General features: G+C 40.5%; 1 protein-coding gene across 1 annotated transcript in view; it reads right to left on the bottom strand.

The window, feature by feature from the left end:
• Window positions 1-3,527: 3,527 nt before the first annotated feature.
• The window catches only part of FMO1 (flavin containing dimethylaniline monoxygenase 1), a 28,218-nt gene continuing 14,541 nt past the window's right edge, over window positions 3,528-17,204 (bottom strand). The window contains exons 3-9 of the mRNA XM_080931340.1: window positions 16,717-16,905; window positions 15,416-15,578; window positions 12,413-12,555; window positions 9,465-9,664; window positions 6,984-7,339; window positions 6,445-6,517; window positions 3,528-4,293 (exon numbers count right to left, since the gene is read on the bottom strand). Of these exons, the coding sequence (XP_080787466.1) occupies window positions 3,951-4,293; window positions 6,445-6,517; window positions 6,984-7,339; window positions 9,465-9,664; window positions 12,413-12,555; window positions 15,416-15,578; window positions 16,717-16,905 (1,467 nt within the window). The 3' untranslated portion in view covers window positions 3,528-3,950. The remainder of the gene's footprint in view (window positions 4,294-6,444; window positions 6,518-6,983; window positions 7,340-9,464; window positions 9,665-12,412; window positions 12,556-15,415; window positions 15,579-16,716; window positions 16,906-17,204) is intronic.

Genomic DNA, 17,204 nt, shown 5'->3' with positions numbered 1-17,204 from the left:
GTCTCTTAAATGTCTATTCTAAGAGCAGTCAAACAGGGAGAGCATAGTTCAGAACACCATATTCTCCTAGTCTTTTCTATCCCCAGAAGTGGGATTTTGGTTTTCAGGATTCACAAGGAATTCAAGAGGTAGTGTCCCTCAGCTTGGGTCAGCATGTGAATCTGTCATTTAGAATATTAAAAAAAAAATCGTTTATCTCTAGACATTCATCTGACGGCAGGAAGAGTGACTGAGGAGAAGAGCAGTAGTTAATGCCAACCAGCCGGGGCTTGAATTTATTTCCTCTCACTGCTTAGAAGCTACCCCAGTAATGGTGGCTCATGAAGGTTTGTTGTTGCTGAGGGATGTTCACCCCCATGATTCACTGACCATTTTCCAAGTCGGAAGTCAGAAAGGCAAACACCTGGAGGAGTCAGGAAGGCAACATGAATAAAGGTGGTCAGATGAGACCTGACCGGGAATCTCAGTGGTCTGTCCAGCTTAGCTAAAAGCTGTCATTTGGGAATAGGAACCCAGTATGCTGAGGCGTTAGTCTCAGACTGCCCCTCTCCTTCTCCCTCCTCCCATATCTCCTTTCTTCTCTTTTCTCCTCTCCTAGGTCTTGCAATGTAGCCCAGGCTAGCCTGAAGTGTCTGGAATTCTCTTTTCCTTGTTTGAGTGCCTGGACTAGTGGTGTGCACCACTTTGAGTTAGGCTCCTCTTTTCAGTAGAAGTTGCAAGTCCATATTTTAATATGGAATGTTTTTTGAGCAACAGATTAATTCTTTCAAAAATATCGAGAAAAGTTAAACAGTTTTTAATCAATAAATAGCAAATGTATTCCTCACTCATGTTCTCAATACTAAACTAATTAAATCCCCTCCTTAGTACATGTTCTTGCTGTAAGGTCCAGGTTGACCTTGAACTTTCTATGCACCCTTTTCGCTCATCCTTCAGAGTGTTAGTATTATGACATGAGCCACCAAGTTCAACATTATAAGTCTTTGGGTACATTTTCTCTCCTGGACTCTCAGTCTCTCCCTCATACACAAATAGAACTGTTTTCTAAACCACTTAAAAGCAATCTTCCAACCTCAGGATGGCACTAGGAAATTTCAGTGTGTATCTTTTGTTAAAAGATTTATTTATTTACTGAGCCATCTCTCCAGCCCTCAGTGTGTATCTTAAGAACAAGCAACCCTACCACATCACTGTTACTGCCCTGAGAAAGTCACATACATCCAACAGTATGTTGTGTACTTCAAAAGGTCTCCAAATGTCTTACTGGAATGCTGGAATTGGCTTGTATAGTGAATGTGTGTGAATCTATTCCTTTGCTGTGTTCAGTATCATAAGGCGCTGGGCACTGCGAGAATATTTACACTAAGGAAAACTGCAGGCAGTATGGTTGGCTTCCTTTGCTGGCCCAGTTGTTCTTTACCAGAATATAGCCACTTAAAAGAAGCTTGAATGGGACACGACTAATAATATTCTGCACATATTGAATGTAGGTAGGCGGAAAACCTCCATGAAGCCACCATGACAGTGACATCCGTCGCCTCACGCACTCTTTGTTTATTGAGTCTTTGTGCAGAGGAGGGTACAAAGTGCAATGTGAGCCTCACTATCTTAATTCTTCAGTGCAGGATCAGTGACTATAGGTATCACTTACAGCAGATTTATCCTGGTTTTTCCTCTTACATAATTGAAACGTTATACCCATCATATAACAACTGTTCTCTCTTGTGTTTACCTTTTAGCAACTACCATTGTGCTCTTTGTTTTTATACATTAGAAAATCATAGCTGCTTCATGGAAGTAGAACCATGCAGCATTTGTCTTTCGATGACAGGTTTATTTCAATTAGGATAATGTCCTACAGGCTCGCCCACCTTTGTCAGATATAGCAGAAATTATTTATTTATTCATGTATTTATAGATTTTTGTAGATAGAGTCTTACTATGTAGCTCTAGCTGGCTTGAAACTCGCTATATAGACCATGTTGGCTTAGGAATAGTAAGTGACTTGCTCAACATCACATAGTAGTAGGTGGTAGAGCCCATGATCAGAAGGTTTGAGCTTGCTTCTCTAAGCATTCCTCTAAATAAAGGCAGGCATGTGGAAAGACCAAGAACATTGGTGCAGGAAATGGACATCTCAGTTTAAGACCAATACAACAGGGGTTGCTCAGAGGGTATATTACAAACAAGTTCAGAAACTATAAAACTAAGAGACCGAATACCTCACAGCCATGTCTTGCCACTGTGATCTGGGGAGTCTGTCTGGCCCTGTCTCACCCTGGCCACTAATCATCACCTCTCTGCTCCTCATTAGATTATTGAATGTTAAAATGTCAGCTTCACCACAGGGCATCTCAGAAGCAGTCTAGGCTGTACTCAGTGGGGACAGGTCTCTACCATGAGTATCTGCTACCAAGTGGAATAGATCAGGAGGAATGTTAGGAACAATCCTGGGAGTTAGCAGGGAAGATTAAAATGAGTAGGCCCTCTAGTTAATTTAGCCCCCAGCACTCACCCTTGCCTGATTCTAGAGTTTCTTAGATTTTTTTCATCTTGCAGTCTCCGAACCTCTCTTGTGAGGCAAGGTTCCGTATCTAAGCCTATTCATGAGGTTCAAGGGCCCACGCATGCTTTGACAGGGCCACATGTTTTCATCCTATGTGACTGTCAGAGGAGTTGGCTCTAGTTTGGTCAAACATTGCTTCTGAAATGATTTACTTTGGTTTCTTGTTGTGGAAAATATTTCACCTTAATCCAGGGTTTCCACCTCACCTTTGATCATTCAGTTCCAAGAATAAAAAAAAGACACACAACCTTTATATTTATAATTCCCCTTAATCAGCATTAGAGCTGGGAAGATCTGTATCTTTTACTTTGTCTAATTCCCTGCCAATCATCCCACTGTATAATTTGCCATGTTTTGTCTGAGCTGTTCTTAACTGCAGTTAGATAACCCATGTGGTCATTATTTTAAGATTCTTACCCCATGGCATCTTCTCTTTCCTCCTTCTTTCTCCTCCTCATGGTATCTCCAATCACAAGCTGGGGAACTCCAAGCCCGACTATGCCATTTCTGCCCAGCTATTGGTTCTTGGCATCTTTATTTAACCAATAGTTTAAAATCAAGGAGTAAGATTGCATTGTAAGTGTAGATTCTCTCAGTCCTGGGAGCAACCAGGCCTCGGGAGCAGTGATTCTTGTCACAATACAGATCAGACGATTAAGCCTTTTGTAGCTTCTTTTTCTTTCCTCTATTAAAAGTGTCTTGGCTCTGTTTTTTCCCTAATGGATTCTGGTGAATTGGGTTGACTCTTAAGAAGAGGTGGCCCTCATGACCTCCTAAAGCAACATGCTAAAGGACAGTCGGGGCAGGAGTCTACCTACACTCCCTGGAGAACTTTTGGACTCATTGACTCACTCATCTTACACACTTCATTCTTGGCTTCCCAAATCCTCTTTTCTCTCTCAGCCCACAAAAAAAAAAAAAAAAAAAAAAAAAAAGAGTACAAAAGGCCACTTGATACTCGTAGTTTCTTCCATTTTATTTGTAGTCAGAGAATACACAGAGGACTATTCTAGTGCAGACCAATATTTCTCGAGGTTGGGCTTTTCATTAAGATCTAGGAAAAGCATTGTTTTTTTTTCAGGTGTGAAAGAACACTCAGAGCACTCTCTGGGGTCAGCTTCTTCCTACGAAGGGACCTGGATCCTTCCAACATTTTAAGTGAACAAAATTGCTGGTCATTATCTTGTGGCATTAAACCTAATGGAGCTGCAAGAGACCCAGCAAAGTGAGCATTACCAAGGTGCCAATGAGGTGAGCTGTGGAGGGGGAGGGTTGGATTCCACTCTTTGGACATGGTTTATGATCATGAAGGCAACGTTGTTACTTTAGAAGAGTTGGAAAGTCATGCTCTCTACACATTTGAAAAGCCAGTTATATCTTTCACTTACAGGAAAACCAAGAAAACAGCCACGAGCAAAGCCAGAACACTAAAGAGTTTAAGCAAAGTTTCAAAGGAAGATGGGGATTCCTGTACAGTTCGAGTTTTGGTGACTTTCACTGTTCGGTCCCACTGGGTCAAGATGGCCTTTCTGGCTCCTTCCCATTTTCCTGGACCAGTCAGGCGGAAATGGTAAGGTGAGCATGGGCCGAAGAAGATGCTCAGAGCCAGGCGTGGGTCAGTCAGGAGCATGGCCCGCAGGTCCGGTTTTGCGTTTATAGAGGTCAGGAGGTCATCTATGTATGGTATATAATCTGATTGCAAAGCCTTGCAGTAGCACAAGCCAAACCTTTCCAGTAGAAAGAATGGAAAGAGAAGAAACAACAGTCACAATGATAATAATCCTGGAAAATGTTAATATAGTCTTTGTCCAAAGCAACCCTGACTGACACTAGATAGGGAATGGCTTGCTGTGTTTTCCATTACATTCATGGACATCTACAGTATTCTCTTTCTATTTTCTTTGTTGCTTCCTTGGGACAGGGTTTCAAACCATAGCCCAGGCTGACCTCTCACTCAATGCAATCTTCCTGCCCAGCCTCCTTCCTTTTGAGATTACAGTCATGAGTCACCATACTTGGCTTCATTCTTAAATCTCAATGTTTTCTTCATTTGCATAATAAGATGAGCCACAAACCTCCACAGAGGGAAATTCTTGCACTGCTATTGTTAATCTTTAGAATCACTGGGTGACTTTTGTGATAAGAAGATTCTACTTTATCCACTAGTTCTAATTATTTATTCGTTATATAAGTCTGATGAGACAGGACCATATGCTAGTCTGAAGATGAAGGAAAAAAGAAAGCTAGGGCAAGAGAGATGGTTCAGCAACTAAGAATTCTTACCGCTCTTTCAGAGGACCTAAGTTTGGTTCCCAGCACCTACATGGGAGTTCATAACTGCCTATAACTCCCCAGGGAATCTGATGCTCTCTTATGGCCTCTGAAGGCCTCGGCATGCAGGAGCTGTAGGCATACACATGTATACATACCCTAACTCTAGTTTAAGAGAAGAAACATCTATAATGCTTTTATTATTTTGGACCTGAACTCTTAGTCAAAGCTAGAGCAATGTTTGAAAATTGAGACTCTTTGAATAAAACAAGGAAGTTATTAAAATGGGGCAATTAATAGACAGCCCTATTTTTCATCCCAGACTGGCCAGAGTTTCACTGTGTATCCTAGATTGGCTTCAGACTTGCAGCCATCCTCCTGCAGCAGTCTCTCAATCACTGGGATTACAGGTGTGAGCCAATAAGTTCAGCTAATTTGTTAGTGTGTGTATACATGGTTCTCGAGTGCATGCATGCACACACACACACACACACACACACACACACACTGCTGCATTTGTATAAGAAGGCGCATGTATGCACATGTGTGCAGAGGCAAGAGAACAACCTGAGCTATTGTTTCTTGACCTCTCTCCTCTTTTTAACATAGAATTTTTTGTTGTCTTGGTAATTGCCCAGTAGGTTAGGCTGAGCAGCCAGTGAGCCCTAGGAGTCTGCTTTCTTATCATTTTCCTTATCATTTTCCGCACAGACGGCTTCCTGGGGACTGAACTCAGATCTTCATGTTGGAAAGGCCAGCACTTTACAAACTGAGTTATCCCCCTAGCTCATGTTTTCAAATGTTTTCTTCTGTAAAAAAAATTTCCCCAGAATCCTTTCAAAGTTTAAGTGATGACTGTTTGTCAGAGAGTGACACAGATAAAGTCAGAGGTATTTTTGCTGCTAGGGAGCCGTAGTGGATGGGATGGCCACATGTCTCTTCTTTGTTGCCCATGTCCCTTCCCTTCCCCTCCGCCTCTGAGTGGGCATGAAAATCAGAGCACAAGTGGCTCTGGAGAAGGCCCACTGGGAATGTCAACAGCTTTCAGAGCCATTACAGGGCTCCTGCAGCATCTTTGTGTCTCCATGGTAACACAGAAGCAGCCATTGACTAATGAGCAGGGCTGCATAACAAAGAAGCCACCTGCAGTCACCCTGGTTTAGATTTTATCTAATTAGCAAAAATTTCAAAATCTTTATCTTCAACCACTATTTGAAAATGAAAAACTAGGTCAGTGGGTCTGTCCCACAGGGCAAGGTCGACCTTTCTCTTGCTTTAGAGTCACAACTCAAATGAAGTAATGAAGTCAGTCGAGACCTGCTACGTAAAGGGACTCTCTCAGGAAGCACACCTGCCTGCTGATTGTGGACAAGATGTGGGACAATGTCTGAGAGGGTTCCTTACATTAGGACTAGACCCCAAACTCTAGATGGTTCTAGGAATAACAAAATCCTCAGTTTAACCATCTGCCTTCTCTCTTCTTACACAGGCTCTCTTAAGTGTTTCTCCGGTCTCAGATGTGTCTCTTTGCAGTGTAGAGCTAACCTATTCCCACCTGTTTCATCAGCCTCACCATCATTCATAAAGGATGCCATTAATTCACTCACCCGCTATGTTTGTTTTTCTTCCGTTCATTGACTTCTTCCATCATGACACTTGGTGGTGGTAACGAAATCGCACCTAAAAAACAACCGCATTGTGACCATGCAATCTAACTTCAGCTCTAAGCTTTGGCAAATGGTGTAGCTGCTTCTTCACTGCTTGTCTTTCATCTTTCTGGTACCCAGCTACATACCTGTCCTGCTGCAAAAGTGTCAGCTGCCTAAGCTGACTGCTGGTGTGTTCCTGGCATTAATGTCAATGCTGCTGACTGACAAAGATGAGTATTTGGGCATCTCACTAGCTTCTTAATGTGATAGAAACTCACAGCTGGTTTAATGGACTGGTGTCATTTAATTGACTGAACCTTTAAATTTTATTTAGTCAGTCAATTCGGTCAAAATAATTTATCATTTGTGCTATGATGACATGTCGCTGTGCTTGAATAATTTATATTAAGTGGATTCCAGTTTTAACTTCCACTATTAAGATTTACATGGCAAACAATCACTTAATAAATATGCTCAGATATTTCTCACATGGTTACCTTTCAGGACCTGAACAACCCATCGAGACTGTGTCTCTCCTGTGGGTATCATGGAGCCCAGGGGTTTGATGAGGCCAATCACAGCCAGAGTTGGTTTTGGCAGATGTGCAGGGAAGATGTACTTGTACAATGATGCCTGGCCATCCTCAACTTTCACTATGGATTCATCGAGGAAGGGGAACGCAAAGGTGTATCCAGTGGCAAAGACGATGATGTCAATAGGCTCCTCCTTTGGTGTATTGTTAAATATGACAGAGTTTTCTTTCACCTCTTTGATGCTGGGCTTGATCAACACTTTTCCAGTGATGATGCGGCCTGGGAGTTCATCATTTAGCACAGGCTCTCTCAGCTGAGTCCTAAACAAAAACAAGAGTGGAGAGATGTGTGTAAGTCAATGTTGGAGCCAGTACTCTCTTTATTAATTCTCTTGGTTGGACTAGAGCTGCCAGTCTAGTTGATAAGAATGAGCAATATCTAAAGGTTATAAAATGTGTTTATTAAAAAAACTCCTGTTCTGTGTTACTAAGCAATTTGAGTAGGAGAAAATATTATTTTGAATATACCTTGATGGGTTATGTTTATTTCACATCAATATTGTTCTAAGGCAAAATATCATGAGTATTGATTTTAGCTGGGTTATGCCAGTATCTGGTTAGCATTGATTACAAATGAGCACTGTTAGCAACCTTCAGATGAATGGAGAAGGGAGATATTAGTAAGAAGTGGCTTAGAAGGTTTTGTCTTATAAGGCCTAGTGACATTTATAGGAATGTGCTAATTAAAGTAGTTTGACCATCTACTCCCCAACCCCCACCCCCCCAAAAAATCTGAGGAGGCAGCTAGAGTCCGATGCAGCTTCTCTTTTTTTTGATTTCATCATTCAACTACTGAGGTCATCCCAGGGACAGCAGCCTGCTGAAGGTCTGTAACAGAAACTGGGAAGCCTAAATCTGGGAAGAACATTTGACCTTCTATTTAGGAAATCATCATTGTGTTCCAAAGAAACAGACAACATTTGGTAGAGAGAAATACTTTAATAAGTTGCCTTGGTATGAATTGAACATGGTTATGGATTGTGGTAAATTTACAGAAATGGTAAAAAGCAAACAGGGTGGGGGAAGGAGGTAGTGAGTTTTCTTTACACCGTGTACACATAACAGAGCCTGGACAAGTCAAATGGTTCTGAGGGGTGTCATTCTGATCATCTGAAAAATACATACATTGACATTTTGGTAGAACAAAAGGGCATATGATAAAGTTGTATGTGGGAATTTTGGAAATGGAAAAAGACTGACTACATCCAAGAGAGTAGGGATTGTGTTTCTTTAATCCTGTTAGCCACCAGCAGGCTGGATAAAACTTATGGCAGAAAAGACTTCGGTGAAAAGAACCAGAGATCTAGAGGTAGATGATGGAATAAAGATATAGAGAGAAAAGTGTTAAGAGGAAAACAAGCACGAAGAGACCGTGCCCCTGACAAATTCAGATACTGTCACTTCAGTGGAATGAAAAGGCATATGAGAAAATATGCCTGTGGCAGTTTTAGAGATGAAAAAGGATTGACCACATTAACCATTGTTGACATTGTTGAATACCATTGTGGTCTTGGGCTACCCATCCATATTGGTTTAGAACAAAATCTGGAGGAAACCAGAGAGGATTTGCAGTATACCTGGCAATTAATCTGTATTGTTGTGATGGAAATTCTTGGTTGTCAATTTGACTACATCTAAAATTACCTAAAAACTGAAGTCACTGGGGACCCTTTTAAGGGAATTTTTAGTTGATTGAATTACTTGATATTAGAAGACCCATCTCAAATCCAGGCCACACCTTCTTGTGGCAGCCTATATAAAGATAGGAATTAAAAAGCTCTTTCTTTTTGACTGCTTGCTCTGTCTGGCATATTAATTCCAGCCCTGGCATTAGAGATTATTTCTTTGGGATTCTGACATACACTGAAGACTGGTTGAGGCATCCAGCTGTGTGGACTTAACAACTTCTGAACAACTTCCAGATTCTTGGCCTTTCCAGCAACAGACAGTATGGTTGGACTATCTGGACCAGAGCCTTAAAGCTACTCTAACAAAACTCCATATGCATGTGCACACACACACACACACACACACACACACACACACACACATATATATATGTATATGTATATATATGGGATAGGCTGTAGGTTTTAACTAAAGGTTAGACTGAAATTAAGAGATAGGGAAACTGATTAGTCCAAGTAACTTTGTGTCTTAATTTTTCTACACTAATAGAATATAGTAATACTTAAAGAGTTGTTGGCAAAGTGAAAGACAGAAACCTGTTGACTGAGCACTTGCTAGTTATCTCCTATTATTAGTGAATAAATTTGCTTATGAGGTCTTTTTAACACTCATCACAGCTATTGTCTTATTTGCATGTTCTTTCAGAAAGGTTAAGATTCCTTCTTCTAGTACCCTTCATCAAATTGAATAGGTTTACCTGTCATCTGGAGCCACACCGTAATTCACATGATTGAACCAGCTGTTCATCTTCTTTGATATCAGCCAACTCACAATTGGAGTTGGCAGAAGATTTCTGAGCATGTTCTGAAATCGTGTCATGAATATCATGTCCCATGGGTACCCTGAATCAAAGACTCGGCTGATCACCCATGCCCCTCCGGTGGTGCTGAGGAACACCTAGAACCAACCAAAGAGTTTAAAGAAGAGAACACCGATAACACCTACTATCGTGAAAATACAACCTGACATGATAGCCTTGATTCTTCTGATAATTTTGAGTATAGAGAGTATTAAAACACAAACTTTATTATTAAATAATACCCATTGTTTACTGGGCTTGAGATACTAGAGCAACTTACATGGAGCTTTAATTCTCCTTAGAGATGGCAACAGATAGTTGGCTGTAACTTTATACATTCACTGTAGGTGTAGACAGGAACAGGGCTTGGTGGAAATTTGGAGTTGTAGACAAAGGTGATATCAATACAGGTACTACTTGACTGGCAGTACAATTCATTAAAGTATTAATTTCAGTAGTCCTTCACTCCCTCCTTCCCTCCCTCCCTCCCTCCCTTTCTTCCTTTCAGTTCTTCTTTTCTCTCAGCCACATTGGCTGTTGGACCATTTTCATTTACCAGATAGCTGATTACGCTAAGAGAGTAGTGTTTTGGTACTCACACAGTAAGTAATTTTCTGAATAACTGTTCAGAAAGCAAAACATTTGGCTACCAAATCTGTTATTTTGCTGCTACAAGCAGACTGAGCAGATTGCTTTTTCTCCTATGAGAGTGGGACAGGAAGGCTCCAGCCAATGTTATTTTTGCATAACATTATAACCTCATAGACCAGAGGACACAGCATGGGAAAGGTGGTGAGAGGCTCTGATGTGTGATTTCTTGGCTGCCTCTGTGTCATGTGTAGAACAGTAGACACTAATTCTGCTTTAAACCAAGGGGAACATTTCTTTCTTTCTTTTTTTAAACTCAAAAACAGCAAGATGAATGTCAAAGCATGTTTTTTAATTACAGAAATTTCCAGATAATTAGGGAAAGAAACAACGTTACCCCATATGGAGATTGATCTTTCTAATTTTTATTTCAGGAGTTCTTTTCTTTTTATTCATAAACATGTACTTAAATTGCTAAGTCTCTTCAAATCAATTAACCAATGTTTTAGTGAATGGACCATTAATCAATTAAGTTTTCTAAAGGAATAGAAGGAGATCTCAAACGTACACACCCCAATCCTCTTTCTTCATACTTTTTTCATGATTATTTATCTGGTATCTAATTCCCTTACAGTTTCATGTTCTGTGAGAGTGAATCTTGATTTTGTTGGTTTGGGCCTGGTACAGTGTTGGCATGTTTTGAGTAGGGAAGGTCACTTTGTACCAAGTGTACGTGTATTTTACAATAGAAGAGAAAGGTCATTGTGGAAGGAGGTGGGTGAAACTGCAAAGAGGAATTAAAGACAAGGAAGTGAAAAGGACAAAAAGCAGCTCTTCAGTAAAAACACAGATAGCAGATTTGACCCAGACTACGGAGTGCTCTAGGATTCTGGGTTAGTGCATCTACAATTTATTATTTTCTTTCAGACAATGGGAGTCACACTAGGTTTCCGAACTGAGAATACCATGCGAAGGCAGGTGCGTGCAGGTTAGTTTATATTGTCAGCTTGACACAACCCAAGGCACCTGGTAAGAAGAAGTTCTCAATGAAAGAGCTGTCTCAATCCGTTTAGCCTATGGCTATGTCTGACTTGATTGATGGTTGATGTGGGAGGGCCTAGCCCATTGTGGGCAGCATCATCATCCCTGGATGGACAGGTGGGCCTGGGTTGTGTAAGAGAGCTGGCTGAGCATGAGCCAGCGAGGCAATCAGCAGCACTCTTCTGTGGTCCCTTTCTTGATTTCCATCACTAATGGACCAGGAAGCATAAGTCAAATAGTTTTCCTCCCCTAAATTGCTTTTGACTGTGTGTTTATAACAGTGTTAGAAAGCAAACTAGCATGGTGGCTCTTCCGAGAGTCTGGTGGTGGTTTGAGTTTACATGGCTTGGTATGAATGAGGGAGTAGACTGTGTGTGGGGCTGTCAGGATGAAGGGCTGAGTTTCCTAACCGATAAACTTTGAGTCTTTGAGGTCTGAGGATAGGCTCTAACATCAGGTAGTGGCATGACTTTTGGCTCCTTACTTCTCTCATTCCTGGTTTACTGACTGTAGTGAGGGGTATGAGCAGTATGTTTTGGTGACTGAAGTAAGGGGTCAGGGAGCATCTAGTACAGTATCTGGCAATGAGTAATCCATATAAATATTAACTGTTTCTACAGTCTTTTTTAGAAAACAAGGAAGCAGGGTCAGCATGAGGTGGTAGGGACCTGGGAAGAGAGTAACTAAAGTAAGACAAAGGTCGACGAGAGATGTTAGCAAGGAAGAGTTGCCAGGACTGAGGGACCCACGGGACTGAGTGAGGAAAATGTGTGACTTGCAGCTCTGGTTGACTGATAAGTGACAAAACTAAATGTTAGAGAAGCTAGTTTCAAAGGAAAGGTGACAACTAGAATTCATAGTAAAGCGTGTGACAGTAAACACATGACTATGCATGTCTGTAATTGTAGCCCCAAGGGCAACAGGAGTTGCGGGTCACCATCTCCCAGATGGCAAGTTCTAGGCTAGGCTGAATGTCATAAGACCTTGTCTCAAATCAACCCAAGGCAGAATCCTTACAATTTCAAGGCCAGCCTTGTCTACATATTGAATGTTAAACCAGCCAGGGTGACATAGTGAGACGCTTGGAGACCCTGTTCCCCAAAAATGTGTTTTCTGCTGGACATATTTAGTCTTTTAACATTATAATTTCCAACACTGTGTAACTGAGACATACATGTTAAGATGGAGGTTTCCTTAAGTAACATCAAGAGTAGTACCTTATTTGCTAAATGGCTGGCCTCCACGGCAATATCTGTGCCAGAATTTCCCATTCCAACCACGAGGACTCGCTTGTCCTTAAATATGTCTGGATGTTTATACTGTCGGCTGTGGAAGTACTGCCCCTTAAAAGTTTTTATACCTACAGAGAAAACAAAACCATGTAGAGCATTTATAAAATCAGTGGGTGGAGCATAAATATTTTTCACCTGATAACATGATGATTTAGTTATTATTTACATGATTTAGTTAATATGTTTGCACACACATATATAATTTTATTAATACCAGAATACTCTAGTTTGAGAAAGCCTAAAGCATAAACATACAACGTAAAACTTTACAAAACGTTATCTGGCAATTATTTCCTTAATCACTTTATCTAATTATGGGCAAAGGGAATCAATTATTATCTCATTAGACAGATGCTTTGCTTTACTTACTAAATGATTAACTACTAAGCTGAAATACTCTGACATGAGACATACTGCACAAAGAGTGTGAAGAGTTATCACCATGTCAAGGTTGATGGATGCCAACGGGAAGGTAATGTTCTGGTTGCCAGGGGATTATATGGTGCAGCTTGTTGTAAGTAGGGGCAAGAACAGAGAAGTGAATGATCGATTTCATCCAGCAAGCTTTCTGGGGATCCTGGCTGCGTGCCAGGTATTGAGGAATGGGATCAATGGACCATGGACCATGGACCTTGTCTACAAAGATCCTTATACAATGAAGATGTTTGCTGGCAGTCCGCAGCTCAGGCTGAGTTCGCTGAGTCATAGTTGGCTCATAGAAAAGAGTTGTTTGTGTGACATTAAGGTCACATCTTCTGGCCTCACTAGATAGGCAATTGTTGCCAAATCTCATTGAGACATCAAATGCAAACAGAAAGCTTTTAAAAAAATCCTCTCAAGGATGTGTTACACAATCAGAAGTCAGAGCCCCTGACTTTTGTAGAACAAAGATAAGACAGCTAGGTTCTCAGGTTAAGTAGTATGATCTCGGGAAGTGGTTGTCTTACAAACAGGTAGCTCTGTAGTTCACAATGAATCATTCAAACTTTAGCAGGAATCCTGGTCAAAACTTAATCACAATTAAGATCATTCTGTATTTGGTGCAGATTTCTTTTCTTTAACCAAATTCAAGTGTTACCTCTTAACTCAGTTCAGGAATGCCATATAATTCAGAGATCTTTCAGGGAAAGGACAACAGGAAAGACTCAAAATGGACCATGGAGTTGCCTTCAGACCTGTAAGTGACCTACCCTATAATATCTCTGACTCAGGCTGTTTGGGTTATAAGTGGACAAAGATGAGGAACCATGTGCTTGAGACTCCTATGGATTAATACCTTCCCCTTTTACCTTCCAGGAGGACAGAGTAAGAATTTACAGTAGGTGACTATGGTTGTGCTACTAAATGCGACAATTTATGTAACTAAAGAAATAAAACTAGTTATTTGGAGGAAATGGCATACTCAATCCAATTGTGATAATTATTATTTTTACAAAGACTCACGGGAACGCCACCTCTGGAATTACATTCAGAACCTCTAATAAATAATTTGAATATCTTCACTGAACTTAATTTTTTGGCACAGTTCACAACTACATCAAAGCAAGATGAGATGGTTGAAAGGTACCCATTTAAAGTCAGGATCAGTCTTAGAGCTCAGAGCCTCTTTGGCAATCGTGGAACCAGAGCTTTCAAACTGGTAGTGCCCAGTGAAAATGCTATTAAGGGCTGCTGGCTTTGGACAGCCCTCTTTACTTGATTGTGAGACACACAATGTAGGATGAGTCCTAAGTCTTTTCAATCCTATGGAACTTTCTGGGGAAGATTTTATACCAATAGTTCCTTTCGAGAGTTTTGAGTGGCTAGCTGGCTTTTCAAGGCTTTGATCTGTAAGCAAGAACTGGAAGTATTATATCTCCAGAGGGTGATGGAAGTTCATTACTGAATGTGTTCAAGCAGAAGATTGGATATCTTCGTTGTTTTACTCTGTGTGTGTGTGTGTGTGTGTGTGTGTGTGTGTGTGTGTGTGTGTGTGTACACTTAGGTGACATCACATGTGTATAGAGGTCAGAGGACAACTTGTATTCTAGTTTCTTCTATTTAGGACCTGGGTATTGAACTAAGATCATCAAGTACTTCAGAAAGCACCTTTTCCAGCTGAGCCATCTTGTTGGTCCAGGCTTGGATTCCTGCACTGGGAAGAGGTCTACCATGGTTCAAATTAGATTTTCTGTTGTAGGGCACTTTTCAAGCTATACTTATCCTAGTCTGACCTGGGCTGAGTTAGCTCTGGGGCAAACCCAGGCCCACTGGAAGTAGATGAGTTTAGTGTAAGGAAGAAGAATCCATTTGGGCCATGTATAAATGATCCAGAGTAAAATTTCCTGGTCCTAACTTTTGAAATATTTTTGTAGGTGAAATAGACTTTCAAGCCATCAAAGTTTCTATTTCCCTGAGTTGATATGTGACTGAAATTTGGATTAGAGAAACATGAATTATGATTGCAAAACCAGGTACAGGAACGGAGACAATGTCTTACCTTGTATCCTAAGATTCATTTCCCATTTGTTCTAGTTCCAGGAAGCTCTCATTTGCCCACTGAATCAAGCGAGCATCATATTTCTCATTCTGTTATTCCAGCACTGCTCTGTGTGTCTTTTAAACACACATTTAGCAATGAGTAGCAGCTGCTGAGGTGAACAACTTGTGTAAACACCCCACATTTCAGAAGGCCAAGTACTACCTGTCACTTAAGGAGGAACAGTAAACCTCAATGAAGCATAAAACGGCTTATCCAATATTCTTGTCTGTTTGCTTTAAAGTAAAAAACTGTCTGACTAGGAAAAGTTCTGCTTGGAAAAAAATGTCACAACACAATTTTAACTATTTAATAGACAACCCACAAGAATTCATCTGGGGACTAACCAGATTAGTTATCAGGATGGGTCCCTTGAGACAGTTCAAAATAATTTGTAGATAATTCTGTACCTGGAAAGGAATCCAGAGGCAGATGTGGGTTAGTTAGAAAACCAGTGCAGACCATGACAGCATCAAAGATGTCTGAGCTTTGCTTCCCTTCATGGACAGTGACCACTTCCCACTGTCCAGAGACAGCAAAATCTGGGCATTTTGTTATACTGCACACTTTGGTCTGAAAAGAATCACAGACATGATTAGCAGCCATCAGATTTATTTTAAGGGCTTTCTAGTTGATACACTAGTGGACAGTTTAAAGGGTATATAACAGAGAGACCAATCATATTTAATGAACAGAACCCTCAAATCCTAAGCAGGCTACCAAATCAAATACGTTGCACTGGATAAAAGGCTTTCCTTGTTTGGAGAAGTAAAAACAAAAGAGTATGAGTGATTTGCTCAAATTCTCACTGGAAGTAATAGAACCTTGGGAGTAGTTCAAGGTTCAAATAATCAAGTTTTTTGTTTTTATTGAATTCACATATGCAAATGAGCATTAAGTTCTGATTTATTGATTGTGTGCTAGGGATCAAATCCAGGTTTTCGTACGTAGCATGCTAAGTAAACACTATACTCCAAGTCTCACTATTATAACCAAGCCTTTTGATGAGGATTGAAAATTATTCTTTCTGTTGGGCAGGCAACCTTGTTTTTCATAGGGAACATTCCTTAACAATCGTTGCTTTAATAGAGACAAGGATTGTATATCATTGAAAACAAAAATGTGATCATAAGTATCTAAGCTCATAAAAAGTCTTAGAGAAAACATTGTTGAAATATACTCACCTCTAGAGAGTGGCTGCTAACCTTATGGCCTGAATTGTCTAAAGGAGCAGTCTAAAGTTCAAATAATCTATTATTTTGTTTTCATTGAACATATATATGTAAATGAGAATCAAGTTATGATTTATTGATTGTGTACCAGGGATCAAGTCTGTGCCTTCAAATGTGGCATGTTAGTTAAGCACTTGACCTTGAATCTCAAGATGTTTATAAAAATAAATGGACACAGGTCAAACTTAAAAGCAAAAATTGCTCACTAACCAAGAGGCATTGTTCTCTCTCTTAATAAAAATCAATCAGAGAAATTGGGTTTCTTAGGTTCTTCCCACTGGCCTTGCTGTTTGGTTTGTAATATGCAAAATGCCTCTAGGGTTTCTACATTTGTATAAGCAATTCTGTCTTGTGCAAAGGCCTAACTGCTCTTACCAGTTTGATAGCTCCTCTACAGAACTCAGGGTTGTGCTAGAGAGAGCTAAGAGGAGACAAGTGAAAGAAAAGTTCCCCACTGCTAACTGATGTTCATAACTTACATTGAAATAAATGCATCTCAGGAGGTTGAACTGGGTTGAATAGAGTTTGAGATATTCCAAGAACAGATGATTTGGCACAAAGTTTGGGTAGTCTTCTGGAAAAGGAAAATCTGAGTAACAAGACATCTCCTTGCTGCTGTTAGAAACCACCGACTTGTAAAGGCTGGCTCTTCCTTCTTCAACATGTTCCTGTAAAAACAATGCATACTCCTGAGCACACACACACACACACACACACACACACACACACACTCACATACACACACTCACACACTGACACATACACACACACACTCATACACACACACACACACACACTCATACACACACACAATGGATGTTAACCTTTTTTTGAAGTCTCAAACATTGGTTGGCTTTAAGGTAATCAAGATAGTATACACTACCTGTCACTTTAAAAATGGGATTTGGATTTGGGAAGTAATCATCATTGTGCCCAGTGTAAACTGCATGGCCACAGTCACTATTTC

The sequence above is a fragment of the Micromys minutus genome (assembly GCF_963924665.1).
Source record: "Micromys minutus genome assembly, chromosome: 1".
NCBI lineage: Eukaryota > Metazoa > Chordata > Mammalia > Rodentia > Muridae > Micromys > Micromys minutus.
This window is presented reverse-complemented; position numbering and strand designations above follow the sequence as displayed.